Here is a 17,563-nt window from a genome sequence, read left to right as displayed (position 1 = left end):
CCACCACTGTATTTAACACTTTGGCCGGTTAATGATATTAGAAAATTTTAAAGGCTGCTTTTAGACTTGAGTTAAGGCAAATTAATATAATTGCGTTTATCTCATCAAGGGGACCGAAATCGACAAAATATCAGGAGACAATTTTTAATCGGAATTAAACACAATTTTGCCAATCGGCCTACACAGTTCTGCTATCAAGATAAATAATCATTGGCGCACATATTTTTTTTAGAAAAACATTCTAGTTATAACAGAGTAAGTAGACGGTTTACTTACTCTGGTTATAACCCTTATGCACGTCCCGAGTGAATATGTCGACACTATCTTAGCATTAAAATATATCGCAACTATAGTAACTTTTTCTCCTCAAAATTTCATTAAAATCGCTAAAACTAAAAGCACTTGACAGAAAATTATAATAAATCGAAAAAAGTTGACGACTTTAACCCCCTGTAGCCACGACCTAGGTTGATATAAAAATATTATTTTTACGTAAAGAATCTCCTCAAAGAGGGAATTTCGAGTCTACACCAAATTTTAGTTATTTATATATTATAGTTACCAGAGACAGTTTTGTATTATTAAAAACAATATTAAAATTCGCGACCTTTCTTTTTCATTTTTGCGTGAGCAACTTGCACATTGCACACGCATATACAACACATTACAACTTGCATATTTCATGGAAAAATTTTGAATATCGTCAAAAAAATCATAACCGCTGTACAAATACAAGATCCCTGACAAAAAGCAGTGATCAAAATGAGATTATTTTATTTTTGATTAAGTTCTCTCCGATTCGTATTATAAACTTCTTCCGAAAACAAGATACAAATTCAAAATATGCCAGTTCAGGCAAATTATACACAAATTAAACGAATATACACTTGAAAGATTAAAGGAAATAGTTGATAAAAATTTCAGGAAAAAATTAGTTATAAACTGGCCGTTTCTAATTTTTTTGTATTGTAATCATTACAAAATATCTCATGATTGATTTATGATTAATTTTTCGTAATAGGTTATTGACTGATTTTTTTGACTGAAACATTTTACTGTCTAGATCCATCAAAAATATTATGACAATTTAAAAATATAATATTCAAATAATTTTAACATTTTTTATTTAATATAAATATATGTAGATATATATAGTGATCAAATTAGTATTTAAATTGCCACCAGATTATGGATTTTAAAAAGGTCGAAAATCCAAATAAATTAACTATGTATACAGGGTGTTAAAAAAGTGTTCGATATGTAAAATTACCCTGTATACAAACGTACTACATCTTATATTAACCTTTTAAAATCCATAATATTAGTATCCCGTCACCTCAACAAATGCCTATTACTTACCTGGTACTGTTTCCCCGTTAAACTTGATGTCAACTCGATGTGGTAAGGCCTGGTGAGGAGTGAAGGCCGCCCTAAACCGCTGGCCTCCCAAACTCCTCACACTTGAGGTCACGCGACCTCCTTCGACCAATATTTCCAAATCGCCAGAACCAGCACCGCTTCCATCGACTGTAATTTTCAAAAGAAAAACGTAATTGTAAACAAAGGTATTGGAAAAAAACTTTCAGTAATTATGTACAGGATGTCCCATTTTGCTTGAAATCATACAGTATCTCCGTTATTAGTGAAGATAGAAGGGTGCGATTTACACAAACCTGTCCCACTTTTTTGTCAAATGGGAGAATGGCCGTAAACAAAATTTTCATAGCCCTCTGAGCTACAGGATCTTTTTAAACATTTTGCAATTAGGGACACCCTATGTATCTCTGTTATTGTTAAGGGTATCGCAAAGGTAAAAACTGTTGTAAAATTGTAGAACTTTTTACGGGTAGAATAGAGGTGCCGTAGTCTGTTATTCTTCGAAAAGAATATTTTTAAAGATATGAACTAAAGTTGTGTTTTCTTAAATGGAACACCCTGTATATTTATAAATGATATGATCTGGCTTGCCATAAACGTCTCAAAAATATATATCACTCTATATTTATTTTCACTATTTTCTGCAAATTTAAAACTTTTTATTAAAAGATTTGATTTATTATTAGGCCATGATTGATAACAAAAGAAACTAAAGAATTATTAAAAGTATACTGCTACTTGTCTCTTGTTTTATTTTGGGAACCACTAATAAATTCTTTATATATTAGGGAAACTTAACTCTATATCGCTATTTATAAATCTTGGAAGCTATCGTACTGGAACTTTTAGATATTCCTTTAGCCAATTTACGTGAAATATACTTTCAGCACGATGGGACTCCCGCTCGTAACTAAGTAATATGAGAATAGTGAATGTAACATGAAAAAATATGAGAATTTTTTTAACCAGTATTTGAATTTGGACCAATGGGCCCATACGATGGCCTTCCATATCCCGGGATTTGACCGTTCTCGATTTCTGTATTCAGGGATTTAGGATTTTTGAAAAATTAAATACATCGTAGCAACTATGTAACAACAATGTCGAACACCTGGAAAATGCTTTAAAAATGCATTCAATAATGCATGATTTTAGATATTTGCAAACCCATCCCGTTATAATAAATTCCGTTATAAAAAAAATATACTCAAAGATTCAGTGGTAGCAGGATCAAGAGTAAAATATATCAATCCCAAATAAAAGTTCAATGTGTATGACTATTTTAGTAAATACGATTTTAATTTTTTTGTTATTTATCACGGCCTTCTAATTAAAATCATATACAGGGTGTCCCAGAAATAAGTGCAAGTATTTTAAGGGCTACCACCCCTTAAAATACTTGCACTTATTTCTGGGACACCCTGTATCTCGATAAAAGAAACATATTTTCTCTTTATCGTTTTTCAAATAAGTCCAAAATAACGGAGTTATTTTACTTTGAAATTTTCCAAAAAAAGTGATTTTTTGCTAAAATTTTGAGAACCACAGAATCTTTTCTGAATTTTCTTTCTTGTAAATTTAATCTAATACCTATGTTGCCATATTATCAAGAAATTATGTTTTTTAACTATAAACTAAAAAAAATTGCAAAAAATTTCGAATTTTCATTTTTTTTTTCGCGAAAAAAACCTCATAGGCGTGTTTCTGGGGTTGAACTATACTACCAGTTAAAATACTTGCACTTATTTCTGGGACACCCTGTATTTTAAATATTGCAGTAAATAATGAAACTAAATATAGAGTGATATATATCTTTGAGAAGCTCATAGCAGAACGGATCATATGATTTATAAATATACAGGGTGTTCTGTTTAAAAAAACATAACTTCAGTTCATATTTCAAAAATATTTTTTTCGTAGAAAAACAGAGTACGCCACTGTATTCTACGTAAAAATTTCTACAAGAACCAGTTTTCCTGAATAATCGAAAAATTGAATAAAATACAGTGTGTTGCATGCAAGTTGATATTAGCCACTACTACAAGACACACTTTGATAATTACATACTAACTTGGCCGGCTGATAACTGAATAGGCTGTTATATAATATCGTTTATTTACTTTCAAATTCCACAGGTTGTCCAAGAACCCCATCGGGTACCGGCTGGACCTTCACAGATGACGCACCACCGGCAGAACCCTTCGAACTGGTTTTGTAAATGGGAGAACTCCTTCCGTAGCTTCTTTCGTTGTAACTGTCGACGTTGTTCGTATATTTTTCGGAGTAATTGTGCTTGTAATCGGAATGTGACGACGTCGTGTACTTCTGCTCGTTCAATAAAAATCTAAAATTAATTATTATTAATATCAAATTTACATCTTCTATTTACTCTAATCTCACAAATACAATTAAAATCCAAAAGGAACAAAGCCAATTCGCATAGGAAGAGGTGTCAGACAGGGTGACACAATATCCCCTAAACTCTTTAACCAGGCATTAGAAGACGTTTTCAAAAATTTAGACTGGTAAGAAAAATGTATCAAAATATGTAGACAATACTTGAATCACCTAAGATATGCGGATGATATCGCCTTAATAACAGAAAAAGAAAGAAGAACTGGTAGAAATGCTGGAAGAACTGGATACAGCAGCTAGAAGAATAGGCCTACATATGAACTACACTAAAACTAAAATCATAACAAACAGATGAAAACATAACAACCAGAATAAACCAAGAAAAAATAGTTGAAGAGTATATACAGAATGGTCCGAACTGTATTCCGAAAACTTCGGCGGTGTATTCTGCAGATAAAAATAAGTAAAAAAGTTCGTATAAATGTATATCCTAAAATGCTTAGTTTCAGAGATACAGGGTGTAGAAGTTTCATTTTTATTTCGATTTTTTCTAAATAATTTCTGAAATAACGTCAATATTTGGATGAAAATTGGTGTCTGGGAGTTTTTTGACATGATAAAATTGATTTTGATGTCAATATGACTCCTACTAGTAGAGGGCGCCACCTACGTGTGTTTTAACTGTTTTGAAGCGTAGTAACTTTTTATCCGTACCTGTATAAAACTAGCGAGTGACAAAATATACATCTCTGTGATTTTTTACGTAAAAAATATCTCTTTATAAAAATCGTTACGAGCAACCGTTCTTAAGATATTTAGAATGGAAATAGTAAATACATGTCATTATTGACGAAAAATAACGTTGAATAGATAGTTATTTCACTGAAATAATAAATTTGGGAAATTTTTATTTTTTTAAATTAATCATTAATTTTTCTGCAAAAAATGATGATAAAACCGTTTCTGTTGAACATTTGACACAAAAACATTTCAAATTTATGATTTGAGTCTAATAACTATTTAGTCAACATATGTTTAATTTGTTGTGATGTATGTTTTTTATGGCAATGATGACAGGTATTGATAATTTCTATTCCAAATATCTCGAAAACCATTACACGTAGCGGTTTTTACCAAGAGACCTTTTTCACGTAAAAAACGTCGTAAATGTATATTTTTTTACTCAGTAGTTTTATACAGATACAGACGAAAAGCTATTACTCTTCAAACCAGTTAAAAAAATGTAGGTGGCGCCCTCTACTAGTAGGAGTCATATTGACATCAAAATCAAATTTCTCATGTCAAAAAGCTCCCAGACACCAATTTTCATCCAAATATTGACGTTACTTCAGAAATTATTTGGAAAAAATCGAAAAAAAAAATGAAACTTCTACACCCTGTATCTCTGAAACTAAGCATTTTAGGAACTTTTTTACTTATTTTTATATGCAGAATATGTTGCCGAAGTTCCCGGAATCCAGTTCGAACCACCCTGTATATCTGGGACAAATGATTAAACTGAAAAAAGAAAACCAAACAGCTGAAATAAAGAGACGAGTAAGACTGGCCTGGGCAGCATTTGGAAAATTAAGTTACATATTGAAAATCAAAAGATATCAACAGTACCTCAAAACCAAAGTATATAATCAATGTGTACTCCCTGAACTTACTTACGGATCCCAGACCTGGACACTAACAAAATCAAATATGGATAAGGTAACAAAAGCTCAAAGATCTATGGAAAGACAAATGCTTCATGTAAGGCTGGCAGATAGAAAAAGGAATGAGTGGATCAGAGGTAAAATAAAAGTAAGGGATGTTAGAAGTGAAGTAGCAAAATTGAAATGGAAGTTTGCCGGTCACAATGTCAGACAGAAGGATGATCGATGGAACAAATGCATCGTAAACTGGAGGCCCTGGAAGAATAGAACAAGTAGAGGAATACCTCAGATGAGATGGGCGGACGATCTCAGGAAACATGCAGGCACAAGATGGATGAGCACGGCGACAGAGAGGGAAGAGTGGAAGAGATTGGGGGATATCTTGGAGGCCTATCTCCAACGATGGACCGAAGAAGGCTGAATAGATAGATAGATTAATTTACTCTAATCATATCTAAAATTGAAGCAAATAATTTTCAATAATTTAATGATATTCCTTCTCACTGCCAATTTTATACGCATCAATTTAAAGTTAAAATTTACCTATTGTGCTCTTCCGTTTTTTGTCTTCTGATATCGGAATCTAGCTGCGACTCGGTGAGATTAGCTAAAGATTCTAAACTTCGTTCGGAAAAAATATTCTTCGTTTTATTGATGGCGTCCCACGAATCTCTTCTCGTTGTATTATCCACCATAGAAGAAACTTTTACTATTGGGCTTGTATCAACACCTAAAATCAAAAATAATTTTAGACATAATCAGTGGTTATTATATGAATCGTCCAGGGGATAAACATGATAAGCGCTATTTTACTAATTTTACACGAGAGCACTAGACCGGTTGGCGGTTATCAGGTTCTTTACGTGTGTTCTATATTTTTACTACTATAGGCATATATCAAGGATTTAACAACTTATTGCCCTGCAGAGTTTATAAATTTTGTAGGACGATAGGCCAATTAGACCTAATATAATATTGTAAAATCCTAAAATTAAGAACTTGGCGCTTATCAAGTTTTTCCCCTGGACCCTTATAATATAAGGGTCCTAACCTAACCTAACCTAAACATATTATGTTTTAGTTACTATACAGGGTGAGTCTTAAATAAGTGCAAATATTTTCAGGGCTGGTAGATCTCGATAAAAGAAACATATTTTCTCTTTACCGTTTTTCAAATAAGTCCAAAATAACTGAGCTATTTCACTTTGAAAATTTCCACAAAAAAAAATGATTTTTTGCTTAAACTTTGAGAACCACTGAATCTTTTCTGGGTCTTCTTTCTTGTAAATATAATCTACCTATGTTGCCATATTATCAAGAAATTATGTTTTTTAACTAAGAACTAAAAAAAATTCAAAAAACTCCAAATTTGAAAAAAAAAATCGCGAAGAAAACCTCACAATCCTGTTTCTGGGTCGAAATATACTATCTCCAAAAATATTGCCACTTTTATTTAAGACTCACCCTGTATAGTCAACATATACCGTATGATCGAAAAAAAAACGTCAAAGGCTGCTGGGGAATGACAATCGGTGATAATTTTGGCGAGATCAATCTCTAGATGTCATCTACTAAAAATTGACATAAAACTTAACACTCGAAAATTAACACTAATTATAGAAAGATTAAAAAAGATAGAACGTTTTCAGACACATAAATCTATTTCCAAAAAATATTTTTTTTTCTCCAATTTAAAAAAATAATAATTACAACTTTCTTAAAGCCAACTGGCAATAAGCGCCATAAATAAATGTAGACGAATTTGGGTCAAGTAAATGACTTGACCTCACCAAAATTATCATCGATTGTCATTCCCCAGCCCTCTTTAACCATCTTTCAGATTTGGTATTTTCTTATCTTATTTTTCCTAAACTGTATAGAAAATTCAGATCAAAAATTGTTCTTGAAAATGCATAATATCTCCAAATTGCTAACTAGATATTCAATTAGTCAGTATCAGAGAAACTAATTAACAGCATTGTTACACTGAGAATTTAGCTAAGGTGCCAACAAAATGTCAAGAAGAATATACTCCGAAGAATATAAGACTCTTTCCTGAAAATTATATATATTTTTTTTATTATGATTTATTAGCAATCAGAATATTTGCAGGGAAATTCTATGGGCTAATTTAATGACTTGAGAGCAATGACGCTCCAGTTAACGTGATGAGGTCTTCTCCAGTGAAAAATCCTCCTTAATATTCTTTCAAATCAGATGGCCATTGTCTTTTAAGTCTTCTTGTAGGTACTTGTTCAAGTACAGGCTGAAGTAAGGTATTGGTGTGATCGTGTAGTCTAATGAAATGTTTTTTACTCCGAGTTTGGATGACTTCTTTGACGTACGGAATTTTTAAATCTTCATGTATAGTGTGATTGGAGACATACCATGGTGCGTCTGTTATCATCCGTAGAATTTTAGATTGGCTCCTTTGTATTATGGCTATATTTGATTTACTAGCGCATCCCCAGAGTTCTGCTCCATATGTCCAAATAGGTATTATTATGGTTTTGTATAAAAGAAGTTTATTCTCTAGATATAGTTTGAATCTTCTTCCCATTAACCAATATAAGTCTTTTTATTTTTAAATCTATTTGCTTACGTTTCTTTACTATGTGTTCTTTCCAGGTAAGCTTAGTGTCCAAGTGCATGCCTAAATACTTGGTAGAGGAAGACTGCGGAATTAGTGTGTTGTTTAAATATACTGGAGGGCACTGGTCTCTATTTAAAGTAAAGTTAAGGTATTGGTGTGATCGTGTAGTCTAATGAAATATTTTTTACTCCGAGTTTGGATGACTTCTTTGACGTACGGAAATTTTAAATCTTCATGTATAGTGTGATTGGAGACATAACATGGTGCGTCTGTTATCATCCGTAGAATTTTAGATTGGCTCCTTTGTATTATGGCTATATTTGATTTACTAGCGCATCCCCAAGTTCTGCTCCATATGTCCAAATAGGTATTATTATGGTTTTGTATAAAAGAAGTTTATTCTCTAGCGATAGTTTGAATCTTCTTCTCATTAACCAATATAAGTCTTTTATTTTTAAATCTATTTGCTTACGTTTCTTTACTATGTGTTCTTTCCAGGTAAGCTTAGTGGCCAAGTGCATGCCTAAATACTTGGTAGAGGAAGACTGCGGAATTAGTGTGTTGTTTAAATATACTGGAGGGCACTGGTCTCTATTTAAAGTAAAAGTTAAGGTATTGGTGTGATCGTGTAGTCTAATGAAATATTTTTTACTCCGAGTTTGGATGACTTCTTTGACGTACGGAAATTTTAAATCTTCATGTATAGTGTGATTGGAGACATAACATGGTGCGTCTGTTATCATCCGTAGAATTTTAGATTGGCTCCTTTGTATTATGGCTATATTTGATTTACTAGCGCATCCCCAGAGTTCTGCTCCATATGTCCAAATAGGTATTATTATGGTTTTGTATAAAAGAAGTTTATTCTCTAGCGATAGTTTGAATCTTCTTCTCATTAACCAATATAAGTCTTTTATTTTTAAATCTATTTGCTTACGTTTCTTTACTATGTGTTCTTTCCAGGTAAGCTTAGTGGCCAAGTGCATGCCTAAATACTTGGTAGAGGAAGACTGCGGAATTAGTGTGTTGTTTAAATATACTGGAGGGCACTGGTCTCTATTTAAAGTAAAAGTTAAGGTATTGGTGTGATCGTGTAGTCTAATGAAATATTTTTTACTCCGAGTTTGGATGACTTCTTTGACGTACGGAAATTTTAAATCTTCATGTATAGTGTGATTGGAGACATAACATGGTGCGTCTGTTATCATCCGTAGAATTTTAGATTGGCTCCTTTGTATTATGGCTATATTTGATTTACTAGCGCATCCCCAGAGTTCTGCTCCATATGTCCAAATAGGTATTATTATGGTTTTGTATAAAAGAAGTTTATTCTCTAGCGATAGTTTGAATCTTCTTCTCATTAACCAATATAAGTCTTTTATTTTTAAATCTATTTGCTTACGTTTCTTTACTATGTGTTCTTTCCAGGTAAGCTTAGTGGCCAAGTGCATGCCTAAATACTTGGTAGAGGAAGACTGCGGAATTAGTGTGTTGTTTAAATATACTGGAGGGCACTGGTCTCTATTTAAAGTAAAAGTTAAGGTATTGGTGTGATCGTGTAGTCTAATGAAATATTTTTTACTCCGAGTTTGGATGACTTCTTTGACGTACGGAAATTTTAAATCTTCATGTATAGTGTGATTGGAGACATAACATGGTGCGTCTGTTATCATCCGTAGAATTTTAGATTGGCTCCTTTGTATTATGGCTATATTTGATTTACTAGCGCATCCCCAGAGTTCTGCTCCATATGTCCAAATAGGTATTATTATGGTTTTGTATAAAAGAAGTTTATTCTCTAGCGATAGTTTGAATCTTCTTCTCATTAACCAATATAAGTCTTTTATTTTTAAATCTATTTGCTTACGTTTCTTTACTATGTGTTCTTTCCAGGTAAGCTTAGTGGCCAAGTGCATGCCTAAATACTTGGTAGAGGAAGACTGCGGAATTAGTGTGTTGTTTAAATATACTGGAGGGCACTGGTCTCTATTTAAAGTAAAAGTTAAGGTATTGGTGTGATCGTGTAGTCTAATGAAATATTTTTTACTCCGAGTTTGGATGACTTCTTTGACGTACGGAAATTTTAAATCTTCATGTATAGTGTGATTGGAGACATACCATGGTGCGTCTGTTATCATCCGTAGAATTTTAGATTGGCTCCTTTGTATTATGGCTATATTTGATTTACTAGCGCATCCCCAGAGTTCTGCTCCATATGTCCAAATAGGTATTATTATGGTTTTGTATAAAAGAAGTTTATTCTCTAGCGATAGTTTAGATCTTCTTCCTATTAACCAATATAAGTCTTTTATTTTTAAATCTATTTGCTTACGTTTCTTTACTATGTGTTCTTTCCAGGTAAGCTTAGTGTCCAAGTGCATGCCTAAATACTTGGTAGAGGAAGACTGCGGAATTAGTGTGTTGTTTAAATATACTGGAGGGCACTGGTCTCTATTTAAAGTAAAAGTTACTTGGGCCGATTTTGATGGATTAATTTTTATTTTCCAATCACGTAACCATGCCTCTATTACATTTAGATGTCTTTGTAATATCAAGGAAGCTGTTTCCGGCTTTTTGTTGACAGCCATAATTACTGAGTCATCTGCAAAAGTAGCCGTTGTTGTTTCGTTGTTTGTGGGAAAGTCTGCTGTAAAAAGAACATAGAGTAGTGGTACTACTCTACCTTGTGGGACACCTGCATTTATGCTGTAATTTTCAGATATATCCTCACCTGTTCTGACTCTAAACACTCTACCATTTAGGTAGGATTTCAATATCGGAAAGTAGGACATTGGAAGATAATTTTTAATTTTGTAAAGTAGTCCTGTATGCCATATTTTGTCGAAAGCCTGACTAACATCAAGAAACACTGATGTGCAATACTTTTTGTCCTCAAGAGTTTGAGTTATATTGCTGGTAATCCGATGTATCTGCTGAATAGTGGAATGTCATTCTCGAAACCCAAACTGGGGATGTGGTATCCAGTTTTCGATTTTTGGATCTGAATTGATTCTACGAAGTATCAGTCTTTCAAAAATTTTGGAAACCAATGGTAGTAAGCTAATAGGGCGATATGAGGAGACTCTGTTTAAATCTTTACCGAGTTTTGGGATCATTATAATTTCAGCTGTTTTCAGCGATCTCGGCCAGTAGTTCAATCTTATGATGGCATTAAATATATATGTGATAAGTACTAAGTCCTTCTTTGGTAGTTCTTTTAACATTTTTGACGTTAACTTATCCACTCCAGGTGCCTTACGAGGGTTTAGGTTGTTAATTTCGTGCTGAATTTCTTTAACTGTTAAAAACTTGATTGCTGATATGTTTAATGGGAGAACTGACACACTTCTTTCTATTTCTTGATTTAAGTCATTGTTATGCGGTGAGAATACTTTTGCGAGGTGTTCTGGAAAAAGGTGTGCTTTTTCTTTATCACTTCTGACCCACGGCAGATTCAGGTCTAGCTCGTTACGAAGGGGAGGTGATTGAGTCTTTTAACTGCTGAGCAAATGTTTCTTTCTTTTTGTTGCTCAATACTACAGAAATGTTTCTCAATGTTGTACACTCATATTATCTCACCTACTGGGAGTTGGAGCAGAGGAATTTGGTTTGGATATTTTGGTGTTCCGGCTGAAAATGGGCCCCTGGCCTAAAAATTCTCCCAGTACTGTTTCAGTCAATGACCATTGTAATCATTGTCGCATTGACCAATCTACCAATGACAATATGCAATGGTGTTAGATCTAGAATGATCTCCATTGCTGCTGTTGGGCAGGTTCTCATGGCACCTGTGATGCAGATGCGTGCCAGTCTCGGTACTTTGCACAGGTTTTGCCTTGCCGTACGTTGCTCTAGTTTTGTGTACCAAGCAACTGCTCCATAGGTAATCATGGGTCTTACTATCATTGTATACATCCAGCGCAAAATGTTAGAGGCGCAGCTACATGTATTTTCGGTCAGTCTTCTTCATGTCATGTGGATTTGCTGGAAATGCTCTGAATATGCCTGTTCCATAGAAGTTTACTGTCCAGGGTTATTCCCAGATATTTGACTTCCTGTGATGGCAGTATTTCTTTTCAATCTAGTTAGATTCTTTTCAGGTTTTTCAGACCTCGTTTTCTGGCGAATGGCAGTACCGTTAATTTAACAAAGCTACTAACAGTTAAAATAAATATATTGCAAATTGTATACCTTCGCTGTAACTATTAAAATTTCGGTTTTCGGTATATCGCTTGTCGAATCTCGAAGATGAAGTGTAGCCACCCACATCTGGACTTGACCTTTCAAAACTGTTATTCCTAGAATCTGTAATTTTCATTGAAGACATTTTGTTTGTGAAACTGGAGTCTGAAGTTTTCTTAGCAAAACTGGGACTGGATGTGTCATAACGTCTTTCGTTCAATCTAAAAATAAACAGTTCTGAAATTACTATAAACATATTTTTTTCAATTGAAGAATGAATTTTTATGTGCGAAATAATCAAATACCGGTACCTTCTTTTGAGACATCAAAGAACCGGGATTCGAAATTATTAATTCCCGGTTCTTTCGGTACTTTCAGGACTCGGTAATAATAATTAAAAACATATTTTTTGTTACGTGCCAAAGACTTTTAATACTTTCTAGCGGTCCAAATCAAACTCTTCTAAATAAGTAGTGATGCTATCTCTTACTGTTCTTACTTCTGAAGTTATTTTGAAGTTTCTATAATGTTTATTAGCAATTATTGAAGTTTAAATATGTTATTTTATTATTTAGTATAATATTTGCTAAATGTATTAGTTATATTTTTTTGTTATGTTTTTATAGGCATTTGCAACTTTAATTGGAAAATGTTAAGTTTTTTTTAAATGATGATTTTTTTTATGTAATTTTTAAGCTGCCTATGTGTTTTCTTAATATAAATATAAAAAATTCTAAAAAATATACGAAATAATATATATGTACTGATTTCTTTCGAAAATCGACAACTATGAAACTATGATCCCTTCCCCGACACAAACGATACATTGTGAGACAGGAAATTGTAGAGAGAAACAAGTCCTATAACATAGGATACAACATTTTAATGAACAGTGCTTGGTTTGGTTCGCTTTCGAAAATCGACATCTATAAAACTATGATCCCTTCCATGACACAAACGGTATATTGTGAGACAGGAAATTGTAGAGAGAAACAAGCCCTATAACATAGGATACAACATCTTAATGAACAGTGCTTTTCATAAAATCTATAAAATGAAAAATATACGAAATAATATACATGTACTGATTTCTTTCGAAAATCGACAACTATGAAACTATGATCCCTTCCCCGACACAAACGGTACATTGTGAGACAGGAAATAGTAAAGAGAAACAAACCCTATAACATAGGATACAACATTTTAATGAACAGTGCTTGGTTTGGTTCGCTTTCGAAAATCGACATCTATAAAACTATGATCCCTTCCATGACACAAACGGTATATTGTGAGACAGGAAATTGTAGAGAGAAACCAGCCCTATAACATAGGATACAACATTTTAATGAACAGTGCTTTCCATCTTTTTTTTTCGCTTGTTGTTCATTATTTGTGTTCATGTTTACTGTCCCATAACTTCATAATTTGATATTATTTTCATTTGAAACTCAATTTTTTTGTCGGTTTTACTTTTGAGAACCATCCCTTGCTTGCTAATTGACGAACTCCACAATCATTCAACGAAAATATTTTAGTACGGTTCCGTAAACTCTAATTAATACTACCCTTATACTACCAACTACGGTTCAGATCTTTTTGGCCATCACAGAACCGGGCCTCGGTAACAATAATTAAAAATTATTTTTATGTTACGTGAGAAAGTCCTTTGATACTTTCTAGGGGTCGAAATAAAACCCTTCTAAATAAGTAATGATGCTGTTTCTTATTGTTCTTGCTTCTTTTCTCTTTTGAAGTTCCTATAATATTTACTATGTTATGTTTTAATAGATATTTGCATTTTTAATTCAATATTTTAGGGCTTTTGTTTCAAATTCAGTTAAGTTGGTTTATGTTGTTTGATATGAAATTTAAGTTACCTATACTTTTTTCTTTACTTGTGTTCATGTCAATTTTTTCATGACTAATTAGGTACTTAAATATTGTACGTATAAAGTACTGGCAACATATATAAAAGAAATGTTAGTGGAGGAGGTTGATGAGAAAATTGGAGAGTACCAGTGTGGATTTAGGAAAGGAAGAAGTACCGTTGACCAAATATTTACCCTTAGAGAAATACAAGCGGAGACTTATGAATATGGAAAACAGACTTTCAGCAGGCATATGTCAAAGTTAAAAGGACGGAGGTGTTTAGAGCATTAACAGAATTAGGGGTTAGCAATAAACTGACCAAGATGATAAAATTGACACTACAAGAGAAAGTAAATGAAGTCAAAGTAAACAAGAAAACAACGGAAAAATTTATAATCAGGGACGGATTAAGACAGGGGGATCCATTATCTGGAGTACTGTTTAGTGTAGTATTAGAAAAAGTTATAAAAGATGCGGGAATCAAGAGAGAGGGCCTTCTGTATACAAAAAGAAACCAATGCTTAGCCTTTGCCGATAATTTAGTTATCTTAGCAAGAGATCGGAAAGAGCTGATATCGGTGACCAAAAGACTAGAAAATTAAGCGCAAAAAGTAGGCTTAGTGTTTAATGAGAAGAAAACGAAATTTATGGAGTGATCAGACAGCGATTTTGAGAAGGAAAGATGTCTACAAATGAATTCTGAGAGAGGTAAACAATACAAGTTTGAGGAAGTTTGGTTTGGTTGGAGCTCTATTTCTAAGGAATCCAAATGTAACTCAAGAAATTATGGCAAGAATAATGACAGGAAATAGATGTGTCAGCACACCACAGAAAATTATTAAAAGTAAGAACATTTCTAGAAGTTTAAAAATCAGAATGTACCAAACAATGATACGACCAATAGTGCTGTATGCATGTGAAACGTGGACGTTCAATGCAACGGAAAGTTCGAGGCTAGAGATTTGGAAAAGAAAAATACTGAGAAAGATTTTTTGAGGCAAGAAGATAGAGAACATATGGACTAGAAGAACAAATGAAGAATTAAAGCAACTATATCAGGCATCGAGTATAATGGGAGTAGCAAGAACACAAAGACTGAGATGGCTGGGAAACATTGAAAGAATGACTGAAGCAAGAATTCCTAGTATAATAATGAAACGTGAAATAGGTGGAAAGAGAAGGAGGGGTAGACCGAGAATCAGATGGAAAAAGGATGTAGAAGAGGACTTGAGAAGGATAAGAGTGGATGGGTGGAGAATAAAGGCGAAAGACAGAAACAAATGGAGAAAGATAACCAATCAAGCCATGACCCTTTTAGGCTTTTAGAGCTATTATATACAGGGTGCTACAAATTCGAGGTACGAGCATTGGTATCTCGGTAACCGTAATAGATACGAACATAACTATGTTCGTATTTAATTTAACTAAATTGGGGCAAAATTGCGCTTTAGGATGTTCACAAAGATGCCATCAAAATTTTTTTAAAAATTTCAAGGATTGCTGAGTTTTTTGAAAAAAGCGGATTTTTTTGAAAATCATTTTTATTTTTTCCTGGAGTTACTTTTTAGGAAATCAAAAAACTAATTACACATTCTCATTGCCACTTTATTATGGCTATCTGATAGTATTTTTGGGTTTTCAAATTAGCTGATAATTTGTGAGATACAGTGGCTAACTTAATTTTTTTAAATACGGACCTGCATTTTTTATTTCAGATTTTGAAAGAACTCGCTCTCCTGAGTATAATGATATGCCACACTTAATATTTTTTTTGTTTTGGAAATTTGCACACAATTTATTTAAACTAATTTCAAGTCCGGCTCTGTTTTTTTTTAATATTTAATATATTCATCCTTACAATATTGATAAGCTTTCAAAGTTAACAGTGACGTGGGTTGAATACGGAAAATCAAATGCAATAAAATAATATAAATAAAATGTAATATAAACAATCAAATCATTTCCCCGGAAAATGGGTTGGAAATGGTAGAGCCGTATAATGGCCAACGAGGTTCCTGGACCGTCTGATGACGTCAAGTAATTCGACAGGTCCAAATTTTACAAAAAATTAAAATCAACACATCTAGGCAGTTACAATAAATAGTACAAAATGCATTAGAAATTATAAGAAGAAGATCTATTCAAAAGTTAATAATAAATATAAATAAAATCTAGGGAGGGTGGTAACCCTTTTGAACATGTAGACTATGAGTATTAGAAACTAGTTTGTAGAAGTTAAATTAATCATAATAACTACGATTAATATTATGCAAATTATTAGATCGAACACTAAGAATTTCAAATTCACAATAAGAAAAGTTAAAAATAATATCTTTAAATTGTTGATCTGGATATTAATTATTTGAATCTTTCAATTGGCTCAATTTTCCTTATTCAATGTTAATTAGCACTGATCAATATTGTTGCGTTGAATATAATCGGATTAAATAATTTAAAAAATAGAGTTGGACTTGAATTTTTTTAAATAATAATAATTAAATAGTTTTGTTGTACCCAAAACAGCAAAAAAGTATAAAGTGTGGCATATAATTGTACTCAGGAGACAGAGTTCTTTCAAAATCTGAAATAAAAAATGCAGGTCTGTATTTAAAAAAATTAAGTTTGCCTCTGTATCTCACAAATTATCAGCTAATTTCAAAATTTAAAAATACTTTCAGATAGCCCTAATAAAGTGACTATGAGAATGTGCAATTAGTTTTTCGATTTTATAAAAAGTAACGACAGGAAAAAATAAAATTAGTTTTCAAAAAAATCCGTTTTTTCCAAAGAACTCAGCAATCCTTGAAATTTTTAAAACTTTTTTGATGGCATCTTGGTGAACAGCCCTAGGCCCCAATTTAACCATCTTCGTATCTATTACGGTTTCCGAGATACCAATGCTCGTACCTCGAATTTGTAGCACCCTGTATAGATTACTTAATAATTTGATATTATTTTCATTAAAAATCTCAATTTTTTATCCTTTTGATAAACCATCCCTTGCTTTCTGATTGATAAACTGCACCACCATTGAACAAAAAAATAGTCAGTACCGAAATTCCCGGTTCCGGAAACCCTAATACCTACCTTTTGCTGGTTATTAAGTCAGGACTGTCCCTCCCATAAGCCGGACTGGGCCCTCTGTAACTAGGACTCTCGTTCCTTTGCGTGTAACTGGGACTAGAAGTTCTTTGCATATAGCTCGGGCTACCATTTCTTTCGTTAAAACTGGGAGAGCTCGAAGTAATCCTGCTCTTCTCCGCCACTGACCTACTATGGTAGTCCTGCGCGTATTTGTGCGTTTCTTCCAACAGGGGGCTGGCGTTCTGTCGGTAGCTGTTGTACAGGGTGTTTTTGGACGTTGGAGAGGGACTGGCATAACGATTGGTTGGACTTTGTCTGTAGGTGTTGTTCGGACTGGAATGAGAAGATTTGGATCGGCGCTGAGTACCGACGCGCATCATGAACGGAGAACCTTTAACGTCGTAACCGTTGAAGTAAACGTAAACCTAAAAAAAATTAAAAC

At 33.2% G+C, this 17,563-nt stretch overlaps 1 protein-coding gene across 1 annotated transcript in view; it reads right to left on the bottom strand.

The window, feature by feature from the left end:
- Nucleotides 1-1,298: 1,298 nt before the first annotated feature.
- LOC115877612 (filamin-A-like) overlaps nt 1,299-17,563 on the bottom strand; it is a 58,283-nt gene continuing 42,018 nt past the window's right edge. Inside the window, exons 11-16 of the mRNA XM_030893858.1 lie at nt 17,125-17,546; nt 12,178-12,389; nt 5,937-6,123; nt 3,498-3,721; nt 1,360-1,527; nt 1,299-1,303 (exon numbers count right to left, since the gene is read on the bottom strand). Coding sequence (XP_030749718.1) covers nt 1,299-1,303; nt 1,360-1,527; nt 3,498-3,721; nt 5,937-6,123; nt 12,178-12,389; nt 17,125-17,546 — 1,218 coding nt within the window. The remainder of the gene's footprint in view (nt 1,304-1,359; nt 1,528-3,497; nt 3,722-5,936; nt 6,124-12,177; nt 12,390-17,124; nt 17,547-17,563) is intronic.

The sequence above is a fragment of the Sitophilus oryzae genome, unplaced genomic scaffold (genome assembly GCF_002938485.1).
Source record: "Sitophilus oryzae breed Bouriz unplaced genomic scaffold, Soryzae_2.0 scaffold_1494_pilon_pilon, whole genome shotgun sequence".
In the NCBI taxonomy this organism is placed as follows: domain Eukaryota; kingdom Metazoa; phylum Arthropoda; class Insecta; order Coleoptera; family Curculionidae; genus Sitophilus; species Sitophilus oryzae.
Note: the sequence above shows the minus strand (reverse complement) of the source record. Positions and strands in the feature narration are given on the sequence as shown.